This window comes from Populus euphratica, unplaced genomic scaffold (genome assembly GCF_000495115.2).
Source record: "Populus euphratica unplaced genomic scaffold, PopEup_1.0 scaffold2.1, whole genome shotgun sequence".
In the NCBI taxonomy this organism is placed as follows: Eukaryota; Viridiplantae; Streptophyta; class Magnoliopsida; order Malpighiales; family Salicaceae; genus Populus; species Populus euphratica.
Window position 1 is genome coordinate 3,076,793 of NW_011499846.1, and position 15,310 is coordinate 3,092,102.

The following is a 15,310-nucleotide window of genomic DNA, read 5'->3' on the forward strand; positions in this document are numbered from 1 at the left end:
ATTTTGTGTTTTATACCCAAAAGATGTCGTGTTGTTGAGTGCAAGGAAGCTTGTATTCATATCTGGTGGTGGACACGAGAATAGAACAGACCAGTTTCATAAAAAGGAGAGGCTACAGGAAACAAAGTGATTTCTAATATCAGGGACACAAGTTCATAAGCCTCCGCCAAATTGGGTTTTGGGTGCCTCGGATGTCAGATTCTTTTGCAATTTTTGTTCCTTTCTTCATTGCTGATTCAATTACCTTGCCCGACGCCTTATTTGCTTCCTTTCTTGCTTTGTTTATTCTCTTCTGTGCTCTCTCTAGTGCCTCAGCCCGCTTCCTTTCCAGTTTGTTCTGTGCGCCCATAAGAAAAGCAGATGCCTCTGTAAAATATGATATAGTGCTAATCAGAGTATCAGCATTAGTTGCAATGTCAAGCACTGTGGATTATGACAGTCTTGTGACTCGTCATTGCAGATTTTGTGTGCAGTGAAGGAGCAGGAGTTTATTTTTTTGTTTTATAAAAACCAATTTCATTAGTAATTATTACTCATCCATTACTCTCTGAGATTCTATGAACCAGACACCATGGACCATTTAGGGCATGAGTAAGTATCTTGGTGTAAGGACATTGCATATACCTCTACTTTCCTCATGTCCTTCAATGCCTTGTGTGTCTGTTTATACTCCCAATCACGAATAACAGCTTCGTTTCTTCTCAACCTGCAAAAGAATGCACCGGAAGATAGAAAATTAGTGTACAAAAGAGTTTCTTAGATTGATGAACATGAAGTACTGGCAAGCTGCTTCTCACTTGTTCATCAGTTCCCTATGTTTAGCCTTCTTCCATGCACCCATCTGAGCTTCAAGCTCCGGGGCCTTGATCTCATCTAAGAAATCACTGTAAGGTTTTGGTCGAGTCATCAGTTTGTGGTTTCCACAATCCACGCTGTCAGCATCAGAGCTGTTTATGCTGTAGTTGCATTTTGGGTCGGAATGCCCATGCTTCTTCTCGTTGTCGTCATCAAGAAAAGAAGATGATGTCCTACTATGAACTTCTGCATCTGCCACCGCAGATTGCCTCGAGCGGTATTTTGAGGGGCAATTTTGCGTTGCGATTCCATCGTCTAGTGAAACATAGAAATGAAAACTAGAACACAGCATTTGCATAGACACACAAAAAGTCGCATGCAGAAAGAGGGACCTGTGTGACGATGGAAGCCATTCAAGTTCTTGCCACTCTGAACACATTCCTCTATTTCGATATTGCTTGATACGGGTGGTTTACTAAAGTTGGACCTGGCACTCTGACAGTTTAAACAAAATAATTTAAGCTAGAACAACAAGACTTCTCTCTATGAATTAGTAAAGTCATCAAGGAAAGAATACAGTTGATTAGGGCAAAAAGAACCTTCTCTAAATCAAAGACGACATGCGTTAGAAAGAAGATGATCAAAACTTTGTAGAACACAAGCAAGGATATCATTTCAAATCAAGGTAACAGATAATCCTTTGAATAAATATTCAAGAAAGCAAGAGTCTATGCTTTTCATGAAACAAGAAACCAGTTTCTTGAAGGAAAACCTGGAATCTTGAAGTGGAGAGCACGGTAGGAGCCAAAGAATAGAATATTGTGGCAGAACTACGAGGGGGGCTAGAGCAGTCACTGCAAATGGGTGGTGGGGATTCTGGCAAAGCTGCTGATAGAGGACTGAGGCTCCATACCGGGCGATCAACAGAAATAGTACTGTCATGAAGTGCAGCTGCCCCTATAGGCCACGGGTTTCCAAGTGCTGTTTCAGAGGAAAAAGAGTACCGAGAAGCCCTGTTCGTGGCGATGGACAAAGGATTGATGGTGGGTTTTGCTCTATGGGCAGTGGTGTTGTATTGAGAGATGTTTTTGCATGCTGTTGTTCTCATTATCTTTTGTCTTCTTGGAGTTCTTATGCGTTTCTTGATTGAACAACAGAGACAGGAAGGGAGGGAGGGAGGGAAAGCATAAACAGTTTAAATTTTATTTATTTTGTTTACCGGACATATAGATTCCTAAAGCATGGGAGAAGATTGAAATGCGGTGAGAAACGGCATGACCTGTCATTTCAATACATGACTGAATTTCCTTCATTATATATGATCTGATTCCTCGAAAGAGAAAACCTGAAGACAGTTCAAGGCTAGAGGTGTCATTGGCAGTGGATGGATATCAAGTGGGTTGACGCTGCTGCTACTGGAATTCAAATACAGTACAGGAGAGACAAGGACTCGTCTTTGACATCTTTTTTTATTGAAATTTTCATTGATCAAAGAAAAACTTACAGGGAAGTTATCCCGATTACATACTTGTACGATTACAAAATGAAATCAGGGAAATCACCGTCGGTTACAGAGAACAGGGAATCTTGGATTGTGCAAACATCCCCTGAAATCTTAGTTTTAACAATCAGCATTGGCTAAAAGTGTTAGCCTGTCTGTTTTTCGGTTAAAAAATAATTTTATAATTTTTTTTATTTTTTATTTTTATATTTTTAAAATGTGATATTAAAAATAAATTTTAAAACATAAAAATATATATAATTTTAATATATTTTAAAATAGAATATTTTACAAAATAATTATTATCATGATATCAAATAAAGTTGGCTATCACAATCTATCCAGTCAATCACTAAAAACCATAAAGGAATGTGTTGTAAAAATTAAAAAAATAATCAATTTAATTCTTATTTTTCATCTAAACATACTTTCCACAGTTTTCTCAAACATACTAAATATTGTGTATGGCATAAAACTCTTCTCCAAACGTTGTAACCTTAAATACAATGCATTTTGATGATTTTTTTTGAAAAATTACATGGTTTGGTAAAAAGTTTGAGAGAATAACATAAATTAAAAAAATATTTGGAAAATAACATAGTTTGAATATAATCACATTTTTCAATATTAATTTTATACATAGTTACTATTGAGAATAGCATTATTTTAATATCAATTCTATATACAACCACTATTAAAAATATTAATTGTATATTGATGTTCTCTTTTGTAAAATAACTAATCTTATCAAAAGTTAACTCAAAAGTTTGTGAAAATTTAATAACTAAAATATAAGATTCAAATTTCAATGGCTAAGAAGATAAGGTGATATGGCAGTGTGAAAGAAAAATGAAAAGAAAAAAATGGGTTATTGGGGGTATACTGGGGATTCATTTTAGACACATTTGATTCCGTTAAAAAGATCTCAATGAGACGACTTTAATTATACATTGAGAGACCACTAAACAAGGTCTTAATTAACCCTGAACAAAACCCTAACAAATTACAGCCATGTTTGATAATCTTTCATAGTATTGTTAGAATTTTTTCGGCGAGACCTTTTTAACAATATCAAATGTGTCGAAAATAGAGCTCTAGTGTGTTCCCGATGACCTCTTATTTCTTGACCATTAAATCTTGAATTTTATTTTTTGACTATTAGATCTTTATAAAAATTTAAATTAACTTTTCTTGCTATCAATTAATTTGATTGGAAAATGATTTTTAAAACAATTGCTATAGCTAATAGCAATTGTGTTTAAATTGTGCTATTTTTCAAATACTTTTTCAATATATTTTATTTTTTTCAAAATTGTTATTAAACTGTATTAGAAATACAAAAGACTTGTATTGTGGGTTAGAATAGTGTTTTCATCGTTTTGCCCTTGAAAAAAAAAAGAAAAAACCTCATATGCTAATGCCTAAGCGTGAAATGAACTTTGTATAGGGACAATTTAGGCATTTACAATTGATCATGGATAACTCAAGATTTTTTTTTTGAATAGTAAAATTACAACAATAACTTTAAAAGTGAAAAATTATAAAGTTTAAATGAAAGGATGTTTTTATAATTTCACCTTTTAATGTAAATTAAAATGACATATTTTCCCTTGAATTAATTGATAAACAAATCAATGGCTATTTGGGGCTTTATCATCATTTTACTATTAAATGCACAATGAAAAGACCTAATTACCCTTATAATTAAAATTTACAAGTCTTGTGGATGAGGGTAGTTTTGTAATTGACTTTTTTTTATTGCTATCAATTGGAGTTATGAATAATTTGACAATTTGATATATAAAAAATATAACTAATATGTGCAATACATGCCTCAGCCACTATGTTATCTTTAGATAGCACATCTAATTGACTTTAATAGTGAAAATGAGATTCCAATACAGCATTTGATTTTTCTAGACATCTGCTCAATCCCTGAATAGCATGTGACACAAACATATCTCTGGTGTGGTACTGACAATTCTTTTTGTTTTTTTCATCTCTTCCTCTTGATTTTCACGTCACCTTTCAATTTGTTTTTTTTAGGGTTTAATCTATGTTTTTTTGATTATCATTTATTTTATTTTAAATAATCTATAAAATGAAGATTTATTTTCATCTGTATTCAATTTGTTTTCTTGAGATTTGATCTTCATTCATTTAATTTATATTTGTCTAATTTGAGATAATTTCTAGAATTGATTTTTTTTAAAATTTCATCATCCTTTACGTTTTTTCTATCATATTTTATCTTTATTTTTTTTATTGTAATTTTTTTTAGATTTTTTAGATTTTATTCTTCAACATTAAATTAGTTTGGAATTTAGCTTTTATTGAGCCTGGATTTCACTGGGTTGTAAGCTTGAGGAGATTAACTCAACTTTAGAAAATTCACTCGAGTTTGCTTTAGTTTTCTATTCTTTTTTTTTTTAACTTATGTTCTTTCAATTTCATCATTAAATATTTATTTAAATGAGGAATGAGTTCAGTTATTTATTTATATGCTTTCTAGATTCTTTGTTTTATCATTTCTTTTTTTGTTTAAGTGGATTATCTTGGAGTTTTTTTTAATTTATTGTTCCTTGTTAAATTAAATGTCATTAATTGATTAAATATAGTCATGAAATGTTTTTTTTATAATAATTTATTTACTTTGCTTTCAAGATCATTGCTTTAACACACTTGTATGGCTTTTTTCAGCATCGTCATATAATAATTTCTAGTAGCATTTGAACCATTCCAACAAACTTTTCTAGTGATGGAGCAAACTCTTCGAGTGGTATTGCAGAGGAATGACAAGAAGTCACCTACAAACTTTTTTTTCTTCTCTTTTCAGGTACATTATTAACATCTTATTTTTTTCTAGTTAATTATATTCAAATGACCCGAGTCTTATGGTTTTTTACTTCTTTTAAAAAAGCTATCATCACTTGAACAATTGTTTTTAATATATTAAGAAAATTAATCTTATTTCTTTTTAAATAAACTACCATCACATAAACATTCTTTTTTTATATTAAAAAAAATTGACCCGCCCGTGACACCACCAATCTAGTTTGAAGCTATACTCGGTGCGCCTTTGCTTTTTCAGCTCTGTGACATACTATTTCGTCGGAGTATAAGATTATTCCTGGTCAAATACGATGCTGCAAGGTCTCGATAAAGTGAATCTACATCATTGTCCAGAACTGCATCACAAGAACCAACTCCAATATTCAGTCATTCAGGTTAGAATGATTCTATCATCATGTGAATTCGGCTAGAAAATTCCTAAAACAGTAAAAGATCATAAAACCTCAGAGAGTTTCCAGAGGCCTCAGACCATTATAGCCTCATCAGAGTTTCTTCTTGCTTCCTCACAAAAGAAGTATAGTTAATCTGGCTCAGTCACCACCAGCATAGAGGGTTTTTCTTTCAAGACGCTTAACTTAGCATGGCTTGTTTAATTTATTTTCTGTAACTGAATTACATAAACAAAATAACTTTAACAAAAAAGTGAAATCGCCGATGACTTGTGGGCATTAGAACAATCATGTGCTGTGAAATTATGTCAAAAGATGATAAATCATAATCGTCATTAAACCGCCATAAATAAGAAAATAAAAAACTTTGGTTCGTGTAGTAAACAAAGAATGTGATAATTGCAACAACGATTAGCCTGCTGATTCAAAACAGACATCCATTGCTTAAGCCATTAGTCTATTGATTCAATATCCAAAATTCAAGATACCAAACTGAGTTTCGTATACAGACTAAGCATCCCTACGAACAAGGTAAAGCTTTCCGACAACATGGAGAATGGCAACAAAAGCAATGAAACCAATGCTCATAACAAGCACGACATTTGGAGAGATCTTGAGTCCAGGAGCATCATCAGTATAAAACTGAAGCATAGTCCCAGCTGCTCCTCCTGAAGCTCCACCACTTGTTGTCCTCCTCCTTCGCATGCTTGCAGCTGCTGCTGCACTTCCTCTAGGGGGAGCAGTTCCACCTACCGCCATTTCTGTAAGAAACCCACCAAACAAACAACTATTTCAGCCTCTTAAATGACAACCCGGTTAATTATCTCACTTTTCAGCCCAAATCAGTATTACTTTAAACACACAAATCAGCGACATCAAGAACTAATATATCACTAATTAACAAAACTACTATACATCAAAGGCGTTAACAAAAGAAGCACACAAAGCATGGCTACTATCAAAATTCATGAAAACCCAGAAAACCTCAAACAAATCCATCTAAAATTCAACGCTATCAATCAATTTTTTGTTCCATTTTTACTACTCAACAAATTAGCCCTTGCAAAAACCAATTTTCAGTATTTTCTTCCCCATATCATCATACAAACCACGAATACATGCATTTATCCAGATATCAATACTGACATTAACAAATTACTTATGAAATATAATACATAAAGTATTTTTGCAAAATTGAGATCTCGATTATCAAGAGAGAAAAAAAAATACATCCATTCATGAGGCAGAACCCTAAGATCTACAAGATACAAATAATTAGGATAAAAAACCTAATTGTTTTTCACTCAAATAAAAAATTAATCCAAAACAAAAGTAGCAAACAAATCTCAACAATTCGATGCAAAGACAAGCACAGATCTACAAACGATATTCAAGAAATTAGATGCAAATCGAAACCTTAATTGATTCGAAGAAGAGAGAGATCGGTGGGGGGACTTTAACTGGAATTTGGACAACTTCTTTTCTTCTCTTCTCTTTACTTTTTGCGGTTTCTAGGGTGTAAAAATCTAGGATTTTATACACGGGGTTACGTGTTTAAACACATGCACTTCCACGCATGGGTACCCAATCGTGTTTAGCCACATCAGATTTCAGACAATTTAGATGTCAAAATCGTCGTTCGTTTACTACTTGGATGCCTCGGAAATAAGTTTGGGAGAACCTCGCATTAGTCCCCTAATCATAAATGAATTCTTAATATGATCCCCAATCTATCATATGTTTCTCAATTGGGTTCCTTTTTTAGAATCTTCCCCTTTTTGAACGGAAAATGTTGACATTTTCTCAAAACACGTCGTTTCCATCTAGGATATAATAATAAATAGACGGTAATATTAAGGATATGAACAGGAGGACACAATTGAGAAGCTTATGATACTTTAGAACCAAATTGAGAAAATCGATAGTTTGAGACTAATTTGAGAATTACTAAGTAGTTGCAGACTAATCCGAGGTTTGCCCAATTAGTTTGGTCAACTTCTTCGAAATTGGGCCTCTCTTTTTTTTTCTTTCGTCCAGTAGGCCCAAAACACAAAAGACTAACCATCATTAACAGCCGTTAATAACACCGAATTTAATTATTTTCATATTTGTAGAGCGCGACGACATTATCGTTTTAGGCCAATTCAACCACTCGATCTGAAATCAACTCATTAAGATGTTAGTTAGTAGATGATTAAATAATTTGAGTTAATAACAGTATTTTATTTGAGAAGAAATCCTAGCCTGTGAACATGATGTATCCTTGCCAAAGTTATAATCCCATCCCACAAAAAAAAAAAAACCTGTACTGGTCTGAAAATTCCAGCTTGTGTCTCCATATTTGCCGCTCCCCACAGTCAATTCATCGAGCCATTATTAGGGTTCTCAACTATGGTCTATAGCCACTGCATATTGCACAGCAGGCTTTTGCCTGTTACTATAAAACAATGATCTAGTATTATTCATCTTACAACAGTTTTCTCTGATTTAATATCTTCTACAGTGAAACAATATCTTGCACCTTTCTTTTTTTTGGTAAGTAGATCTTGCACCTTTCACTTCACCCGTCTTGCTACAATTTTCTTTGGCAGTCCTCTCCAAGCACCTTTCTGTGTATATCAATCAAGAGTTGTCTTTGAAACTGTATTTATCTAGTCTTCTGAAATCAAGGTATCACCAGCAATATACATAAGGAATTCTCACAATCGAATTCTGCCCTCTGCTTAATCAGTTTCTTCTATGGTCCGTCATTCGAGTTCATACGCTATGACGATAAGTTATTGGACCTTCTTTTTCTCATATCTAGCTGCCAATAGCCCGCTACAACATCAGCCTGTACATTAGTTTTCACTCCATCGTTGTCCTTCATATCTAGCATGCATTAGACAATAATCAAGTACTAGGTTAAGACTGATACCTTGATCCGATTGACAAATAAGCAACATGAAATCTGTAGACAAGCAGCAAACAATTTGTACCCCTGGTCCTGTCACTGCAGAACCGTAACTTCTAAAAGTTTTTCTGAGAGGGAAGACATCCAATAGATACTTCTTGTCATTGCTTAATGATGTTGGTCATTTCTGCAAGATAAAGAAAACAAAGAGACCCAAAAAAAAAAAAACACAGGCTGCAAGGATCCTGTATTGAGTGACAATTTAGTATTAAAACAGTAAATATTACCTTCCAAAATGTTTTCGATAACAAGATATGATAAAAAGCTCCTTGGACCTATATTGAAGCTGCAGCATCGCCAATAATCTGTATAATGATTAAAAACTTCATGAATCATGCATAGAGATCCACAAAAATAAAAGCAGCAAAAAAAATTGTTGTATTAGCAGGCCCATCAATCTTGCACTTTGTTCTCATTCCTAGCAACTAACTAGCTCTGTTAGAATATCTGGCCTATTTGAACGTTGGAGAAAACTTCTCCAGTCATAAACTGACAAAAGAAATTCAATTTGACATGGATTTCACCCCCACAAATCAAAGGGGGTTCTAGGGTATTGGAATGCTTCTCATAAGCTCCGCTTTAGCGGGCTCTTTGAGAAATACACTGACAGGTCCTCCTCTGATACCGCTGTGCTAAATCGTCTAAATTAGATATGAAAATTACTATAATCTACAGAGTACACTTTATCGTCAACTTAGTTTGTAGCTGCCAAGAAATCATCAAATGTTCAAATTGAAACCATATACTAGCCATCAAATGTTCCAGTCAGATTTTCAATCCCTTGAAAAATCTGCCACCTTTATTTCCCACTCCAGTCCCTGCAAGACCTGCTGACAGGAGAGATTTGGAATCTGGTCGCCATTTCAATTCTTTCAGAACAGAAAACAGAGTTGCCAGATCAGGAGTTATTTCACTGTCTTTTACATTGTTACAGGAAATTACTGTTAGTCTTTCAAGTTCCTTCCAATTCAGAATAACTGACTCCAAACAACCTGTCGTCAGCAATGAGCATCCTTCCAAAGACAAAAGCCTTGCCCTCCTATCAAGAAAGGAAACAAAAAGGCCCATCAAAAGACTGATGGAAAGTGCTACATTAAGTAATATGCCAAATTTCAGATTGTTTCCTTGAAATTCTTTGAATAATTATTATGCTAGCAACATGCTTGCTCATTGTAATGCTAAATTTGGCGAGCTAAAGGATAACCACCACAAAATTCCATCAGTTGCCATCCATGTCAAAGTCCTTTTTCTAGCATGTTCAAATAGACTTTAAGCTTCCAAATGAAGAAAGGTACCAAGTAAAGAGAATGGAAAGGATAATCGTTATTTTACATAATGAAATAAATAAAGCTATATGTGGAAATCTTGTATAGCATACACGTTGAAATTGCGCAGTTTAAGTTCACCTTTTGGAGGTTGAATTTCCTGCATCCTCTTGCTCTTATCAATATCAAGATTATAATTTAAAATGCATCAACAAACAAGGAGACAATAGCAAAAACCAAGTGACAAAACTCATACCTACAAACAGTTGCAGTTGCAAATACTTCATCCTCCAATCCCCAACAGTTCTGCAAAACAATTTCCCTAACAGTCTTGCAAATTAAAAACAAAGCCTTCACCGCTTGCTTATCCCTCATCTGACATTGCTGCAAGTGCAACTCTTCAAGTGTAGGACAAGACCCCAAATGCTCAGGCAGACCAGGACTTGAATCAATACTCTTACATGACTGCAACCTCAAAGTCTTCAAATTTTCACAAAAACATAATGCAGCCAGCCAGCCACCATCCATTCTATGATCTCTAATAGTCAATTCTTCAAGCATTTGACAACACTGCCCTATCGCCTTAATCCCATCGTAGCTCCCTTCACACCCACATAGTTCAAGCTTCACTAACCTCCTACACCCTTGAGCTAATATCGTCAACCCAATATCACTCACCATCGAATTAAAAAATCCATCAACGCACCCAATCAATTTCAAAACTTGCAAATTCCTACGCCCGGATATCCCCTTCAAAGACATATCCCCACAACAATGCAACTCCAATTCTTGCAACATTTTGCACTTACTCGAAACACACAACAATCCATTTTCACTGCTGCCAAATACAGAAATTCTCCTCAAATTGGGATACCATTTACTAATCAATTCGAGCCCATTATCAATCAAATCCGACGATAATAAATCACTTTCTTCAATAAACACATCAGACAACAACTTAGTACCAATATAAACAGATGAATTATTCCTAGTAATCAGAATCCCAGAATTCCTAGGCATTTTAATACAAGCATGGGCAATATCAATATTTTCCAAATTTGGAAACCGGGTAAAAACCCGACCCGAATTAACGAAACGAAAATCTATTACCTTTATTGATTGCACCAAACGTCCGTGAATGAACAACCATCTTTTGCAAACACGAGAGCTGGAAACATGTTGTGAAACTGGGACTTTACTGAAGACTTGAAGGAGAATCTCATCATTGAGAAGGGAGGTGTAATCGAGTCCCGTCGGTTCATGAGAATGGAAGCCTAAAGTTCTTTGTGGGACAGATTGAGGCGATGCTACAGGTCGAGGTGATGCAAACGGGCTATTTGACCGATATTTCATTATCGAAGTCCCATGCTTTAGTGCTCGCTCTTTGAACAACAGTTCTGGTAAGCTAGAGGTTCTGGTTTTTCTGTTTAAGGATGTCAGTGTTGGTATTGGTATTGGTAGTGTCTTGGAATTGATATTAGGGTTAGGATTTGTTGTTTCTTCCTCTTGTGATATTGACATTTCTTTTTTCGGGTTAAAAATCTTTTCTTTTCTCTTTGTAATTGGAGGGAATTTTGCCTTTCCTTCATGTCGGTCTTTGGTTCTTTAAATAGAACATTAATTTTGTTGAGATTTGTTGGATATTTACGGGTTGTGGATTTTCCTCATTCATGGGGTCATGATTTTGCTAGTGGGGCCTCTTTGATGACGTGGGTTAATGATATTGGATAGATGGAGATGAAGGAATAGGGCTTCGTTCAGAAGACTGACACACTTTGAGGACATGAATTGTTTCTCGTACCATAATCATTGAGAGAGCATGTAAAATCTGTCTTACGCGGAAAGTGCGTGATAAATATCTATGTGACGCTCTGGCATGTTCTAGAAATTATTTTTTTAAGTATTTTTTATTAAAAATTATTTTAAAAATATTTTTATTTTTTTAAAATTTATTTTTATATCAATACATAAATTATTTTAAAATATTTTAAAATAAAAAAATAAGTTTTTATTAATTGTTATTTGAATTGCACAAGACTAGACAACATATGCGATAATTATTTAATAAATTTTTATTAATTTTAAATAAAAAATAAATTTTTATAAAAAATTATTTTTGATATCAATACATAAATTATTTAAAAATAATCTGTCTAATTTTTTTAAATTAAATTTTTTTATATTTTTTTATTTAAAAATAATCTGTTTAATTTTTTTAAATTTAAATTTATTTATATTTTTAGATTATTTTAATATATTAATAATACAAAAATTTTAAAAAATAAAAATATATTATTTTTATATATTTTTAAATTAAAAATATTTTAAAAAATAAACAATAATAAATTTTTAAACATCATCAGCAATAAATCACCAACAGTAAACGTTGCGGAAAAAGTATGGATGGATAAAGATGAACAGAACAGTCCAACGTTGTGGATGGATAAAGAAGTACGATCAAACCTTCCCAGAAGGTTTGTGATTTTCCAAATAAACAGGATAGATGATGTTCAAAAATAAGTTTATCCTTTCCTGGTTGGATCGGGAGAGAGAAGCTCCTGGACATGATGGGTGGTGTCGTATGACGTGTTTGCTAATAATGTGTTTGAAAAAATATTTATATTTTATAATTTCAATAAGAAATATATAAAAATATATTTTAATACATTTTATTGAACGGTGTGGTTAGTAATGCAGTTGAATTTTTTTCAAATGCTTTTTAAATTATTTTTTACTTTAAAATTAATAAATTAATTTTTTTATGATTTTAATATATTATTATTAAAAAAAATTCATTAAAAAAATATCATATACAATATTACCAAACACACATGAAAATATAATGCATTTCAATCAAATTATCATCTGGAAAACTCAATAAGGTTCAATGTTAAAAATACACAACGACGAGTAATACACAACAAAGTGTTGGCATTTGGCATGATATTTATTTAAAATCTAACGATTCTATTTTTTAGAGGATATTTGGAGCACGGTTCATATATATATATTTTTTTAAGATTTGATTTTTTTATTTAAAATTAATTTTTTATATATTTTTAAATTTTTTTATGTCAAAAATAATTTTTAATAATAAATAATTTTAATAATTTTAAAAATTAACTTTTATTATAAATATTATCTTGACTAGTTTGGATTAAGTTCAAAGATTAGATTACATATACAAGAGATCTCGTAATGACACGCCAAATATAACTAAATTTTATAGAGTTTATATGGTTTGATTAGCACATACATTTATTTATTGTATATTTTAAACCGGCTGGAACAACGATTTCTAAATACTGTTATTTATTGTACATTTACGGCTCGAAAGCACACTTTGTTTATGAAGAATGATAAATATTATTCAGTAGGTAACAGATCATTACAAACTGTGAACTAAATTCATTTAATGCACTGTAAAAATTATATTATCTCTTGATAATTCAGCCAATTGATTCATAATTATAATAGTTATGAATAATTAAATAAAATATAAATAAAAAGGTTTCTTATTGTTTTAGAGAGGGGGGAAATATTTTAACTATAAGGACATAATTTTAAAATAATTAAAACCTAATAAAGACATGTTTGATTGAGTGTGATGGATTATGTGATGCAACGGCTCATTGCATTTCTATGATTGGTTGTATAATTTTCAAAATTATAATGCAATGGATTATTACAATTACATTGACTTGTTACACTACAAACATCATAAAAAGAAAAACATGCGATGAATAGTCACATGGTGAAGAGTTATATTATAGATATTTAATTGCAAAAAAAATTTCATTATAAATACTGAGTTGTAAATAATTAAAATAAAAGGACCTATTTACAAATAAAAATATAAGAACTAGAATAATATTTTAAAAAATTACATAGACTAAAATAAAACTTTACATAGACTAAAATAAAACTTCATGCATGCGTGTTTGTATTGCTAAAATAAGTTCTGCAGCCAGATAAAATATCCATTCCATTGCATTACATCGGGAGGAGACTTTATTGCTAGTTGAGCTACATTAATTAAAAAAGATGTTTGTTTTGTATACAGTTAATACCCAGTAAAAAATAAATATTATTTCCATGTAATTGCTAGTTTTTACCATAACTATCATACAAGGTTGAATATAAATGTACAAAACGTATAAATCCAGCAAAAAATTTATTTTAAAATAGTTCTTTTTAAATATATATATATATATATATATATATATAATACCAAAAAAACTAAACTGTAAATAAATAATTAATCACCGAGGAGAATATAAAGTCATTTGATTCTGGAGCGGTCCCAAACTAATTAATAGCAGTTCTTATTCTCAAGATACTACATTTGTGTGCGTGCGTGTGTTTTTGTTTTTTTTTTTCATATTATTATCTTGGATTTTAATTCAAAAGCACATGTAATAGACTTTTTTTATATGAATGCATCATAAATATACATGAATGGCTTATCCAATACCCTTACACAAAAAAGGCATTTTTAACTATATTTTGAGCAATCATCGTATTTTTAGTTGCCGCAAGGGATGTGTAGTGTATATCATCACAAAGGATATGCCGCAATTTTCATATTCTTAGTTGCCACCACAAGGTAAGCCGCCACAACAGAATAAACCACCACCTCTCAGGCACCCGACTGATTCTACCGTAGAGATCTACAATAGACAAGAACTCCCTCACCGAACACAGCTTTCAACTTTTGTCATACCGTACGTTTTTCAAAGAGCAACTCTTTTTAAAATCTCAAGAGTTGTTGAGTTGGAATCCCATTCTAACTAAGAATTGTTGAAGTTCTGGAGGATCTAACTACAAGAAATCCAGGGACGGGAAGGCCCCCTTTTTTTATCTTAAGAATATTGGTTTTAGAAGTGAGTGATTGACATTCTCGGACCTCACTACCCAAGAGCAGACAACTAATATGTTCTACTTATTTAATAGGATTTTATAGTTGGTCCGCAACCCCTAAATGTCAAAGGCATTTCTGGGGTGATCTTATAGTTCCTACGGGTTGAAAATAAAAAAAAAGCCTGAACATGAGATTCATGAAGGAAGAGGGATCGTTTGTCGTGGAGCAAGACTCAGAATCCCAATGACCATGATTCATAATACTCCCAAGAATTAATTTTTTTTTCCCACTTGGTTGTTTACTGTTTATGCTTATTATTGTATGTTGGAAATTCGGTAACTCTCCTATTGATCATTTATTAAACGATAGCAAATAGCTAATAAGTCCTGGTCACCTTGCCTGAATGTAGAGCTGCAGCTGACCTTATGGTTATAATCTCATTATTTCATTAGAACATCCTGTCCGGACAACTCCATGAAACCAAAAACTGGAATCTCGAAGACGTTTTTCGAGAAGAACACATCAAGGCCCATACAACGATAATTTGGAAATGGCCCAAACAAACATGAGCTAGGCACATCTTTTTATTTGTTAAATGGGCTTCGAAACCAGGCCCCTAATTATTCCAGGCCGAAGCTGACTTGAAACTCGAGGAAATCCTATCTCAAACACAAGTGTATAGTTAGATTCAGA

General features: G+C 32.6%; 3 protein-coding genes across 8 annotated transcripts; all 3 read right to left on the reverse strand.

The window, feature by feature from the left end:
- Window positions 1–31: 31 nt before the first annotated feature.
- LOC105131845 (uncharacterized) lies at window positions 32–2,372 on the reverse strand. 2 transcript variants are annotated; one of them, XM_011035033.1, is made up of 6 exons: window positions 1,568–2,372; window positions 1,188–1,290; window positions 798–1,110; window positions 625–706; window positions 263–337; window positions 32–230 (listed from the first exon to the last, which is right to left on the reverse strand). In XM_011035033.1, exons 1-6 carry the CDS (start codon window positions 1,901–1,903, stop codon window positions 195–197), a joined length of 945 nt encoding a protein of 314 aa, XP_011033335.1. In that variant the 5' UTR covers window positions 1,904–2,372; the 3' UTR covers window positions 32–194. The 2 variants fall into 2 exon arrangements, with proteins under 2 accessions (XP_011033335.1, XP_011033326.1); XM_011035024.1 differs by having other exon boundaries at window positions 32–337.
- A 3,460-nt stretch (window positions 2,373–5,832) lies between these two features.
- LOC105131857 (protein transport protein Sec61 subunit beta-like) lies at window positions 5,833–7,083 on the reverse strand. Its single transcript, XM_011035044.1, has 2 exons — window positions 6,955–7,083; window positions 5,833–6,299 (listed from the first exon to the last, which is right to left on the reverse strand). Exon 2 carries the CDS (start codon window positions 6,295–6,297, stop codon window positions 6,049–6,051), a length of 249 nt encoding a protein of 82 aa, XP_011033346.1. The 5' UTR covers window positions 6,298–6,299; window positions 6,955–7,083; the 3' UTR covers window positions 5,833–6,048.
- A 642-nt stretch (window positions 7,084–7,725) lies between these two features.
- On the reverse strand, window positions 7,726–11,367 carry LOC105131868 (F-box protein At5g51370-like). Of its 5 annotated transcripts, none has more exons than XM_011035075.1 (5): window positions 10,013–11,367; window positions 8,719–9,530; window positions 8,456–8,559; window positions 8,091–8,371; window positions 7,726–8,059 (listed from the first exon to the last, which is right to left on the reverse strand). In XM_011035075.1, the coding sequence occupies exons 1-2, from the start codon at window positions 11,275–11,277 to the stop codon at window positions 9,257–9,259; spliced, it is 1,539 nt and encodes a 512-aa protein (XP_011033377.1). In that variant the 5' UTR covers window positions 11,278–11,367; the 3' UTR covers window positions 7,726–8,059; window positions 8,091–8,371; window positions 8,456–8,559; window positions 8,719–9,256. The 5 variants fall into 5 exon arrangements, 4 of the variants coding, with proteins under 4 accessions (XP_011033377.1, XP_011033368.1, XP_011033359.1 ...); XM_011035066.1 differs by having other exon boundaries at window positions 8,456–8,618; XR_843515.1 differs by having other exon boundaries at window positions 8,456–8,796; window positions 10,867–10,958.
- Window positions 11,368–15,310: the final 3,943 nt, after the last annotated feature.

Excerpts from the sequence above, each read along its gene's own strand:
- LOC105131845 (XM_011035024.1), bottom strand. The coding sequence starts at position 1,903 with ATGAGAACAACAGCATGCAAAAACATCTCTCAATACAACACCACTGCC. Across the intron at positions 1,111-1,187 it reads TGGCTTCCATCGTCACACAG|ACGATGGAATCGCAACGCAA; the intron begins GTCCCTCTTTCT and ends ATGTTTCACTAG. Across the intron at positions 707-797 it reads CATAGGGAACTGATGAACAA|GTTGAGAAGAAACGAAGCTG; the intron begins GTGAGAAGCAGC and ends ATTCTTTTGCAG.
- LOC105131857 (XM_011035044.1), bottom strand. The coding sequence starts at position 6,297 with ATGGCGGTAGGTGGAACTGCTCCCCCTAGAGGAAGTGCAGCAGCAGCT.
- LOC105131868 (XM_011035075.1), bottom strand. The coding sequence starts at position 11,277 with ATGTCAATATCACAAGAGGAAGAAACAACAAATCCTAACCCTAATATC. Across the intron at positions 9,531-10,012 it reads GCAACTGCAACTGTTTGTAG|GAGGGCAAGGCTTTTGTCTT; the intron begins GTATGAGTTTTG and ends CTTTCTTGATAG.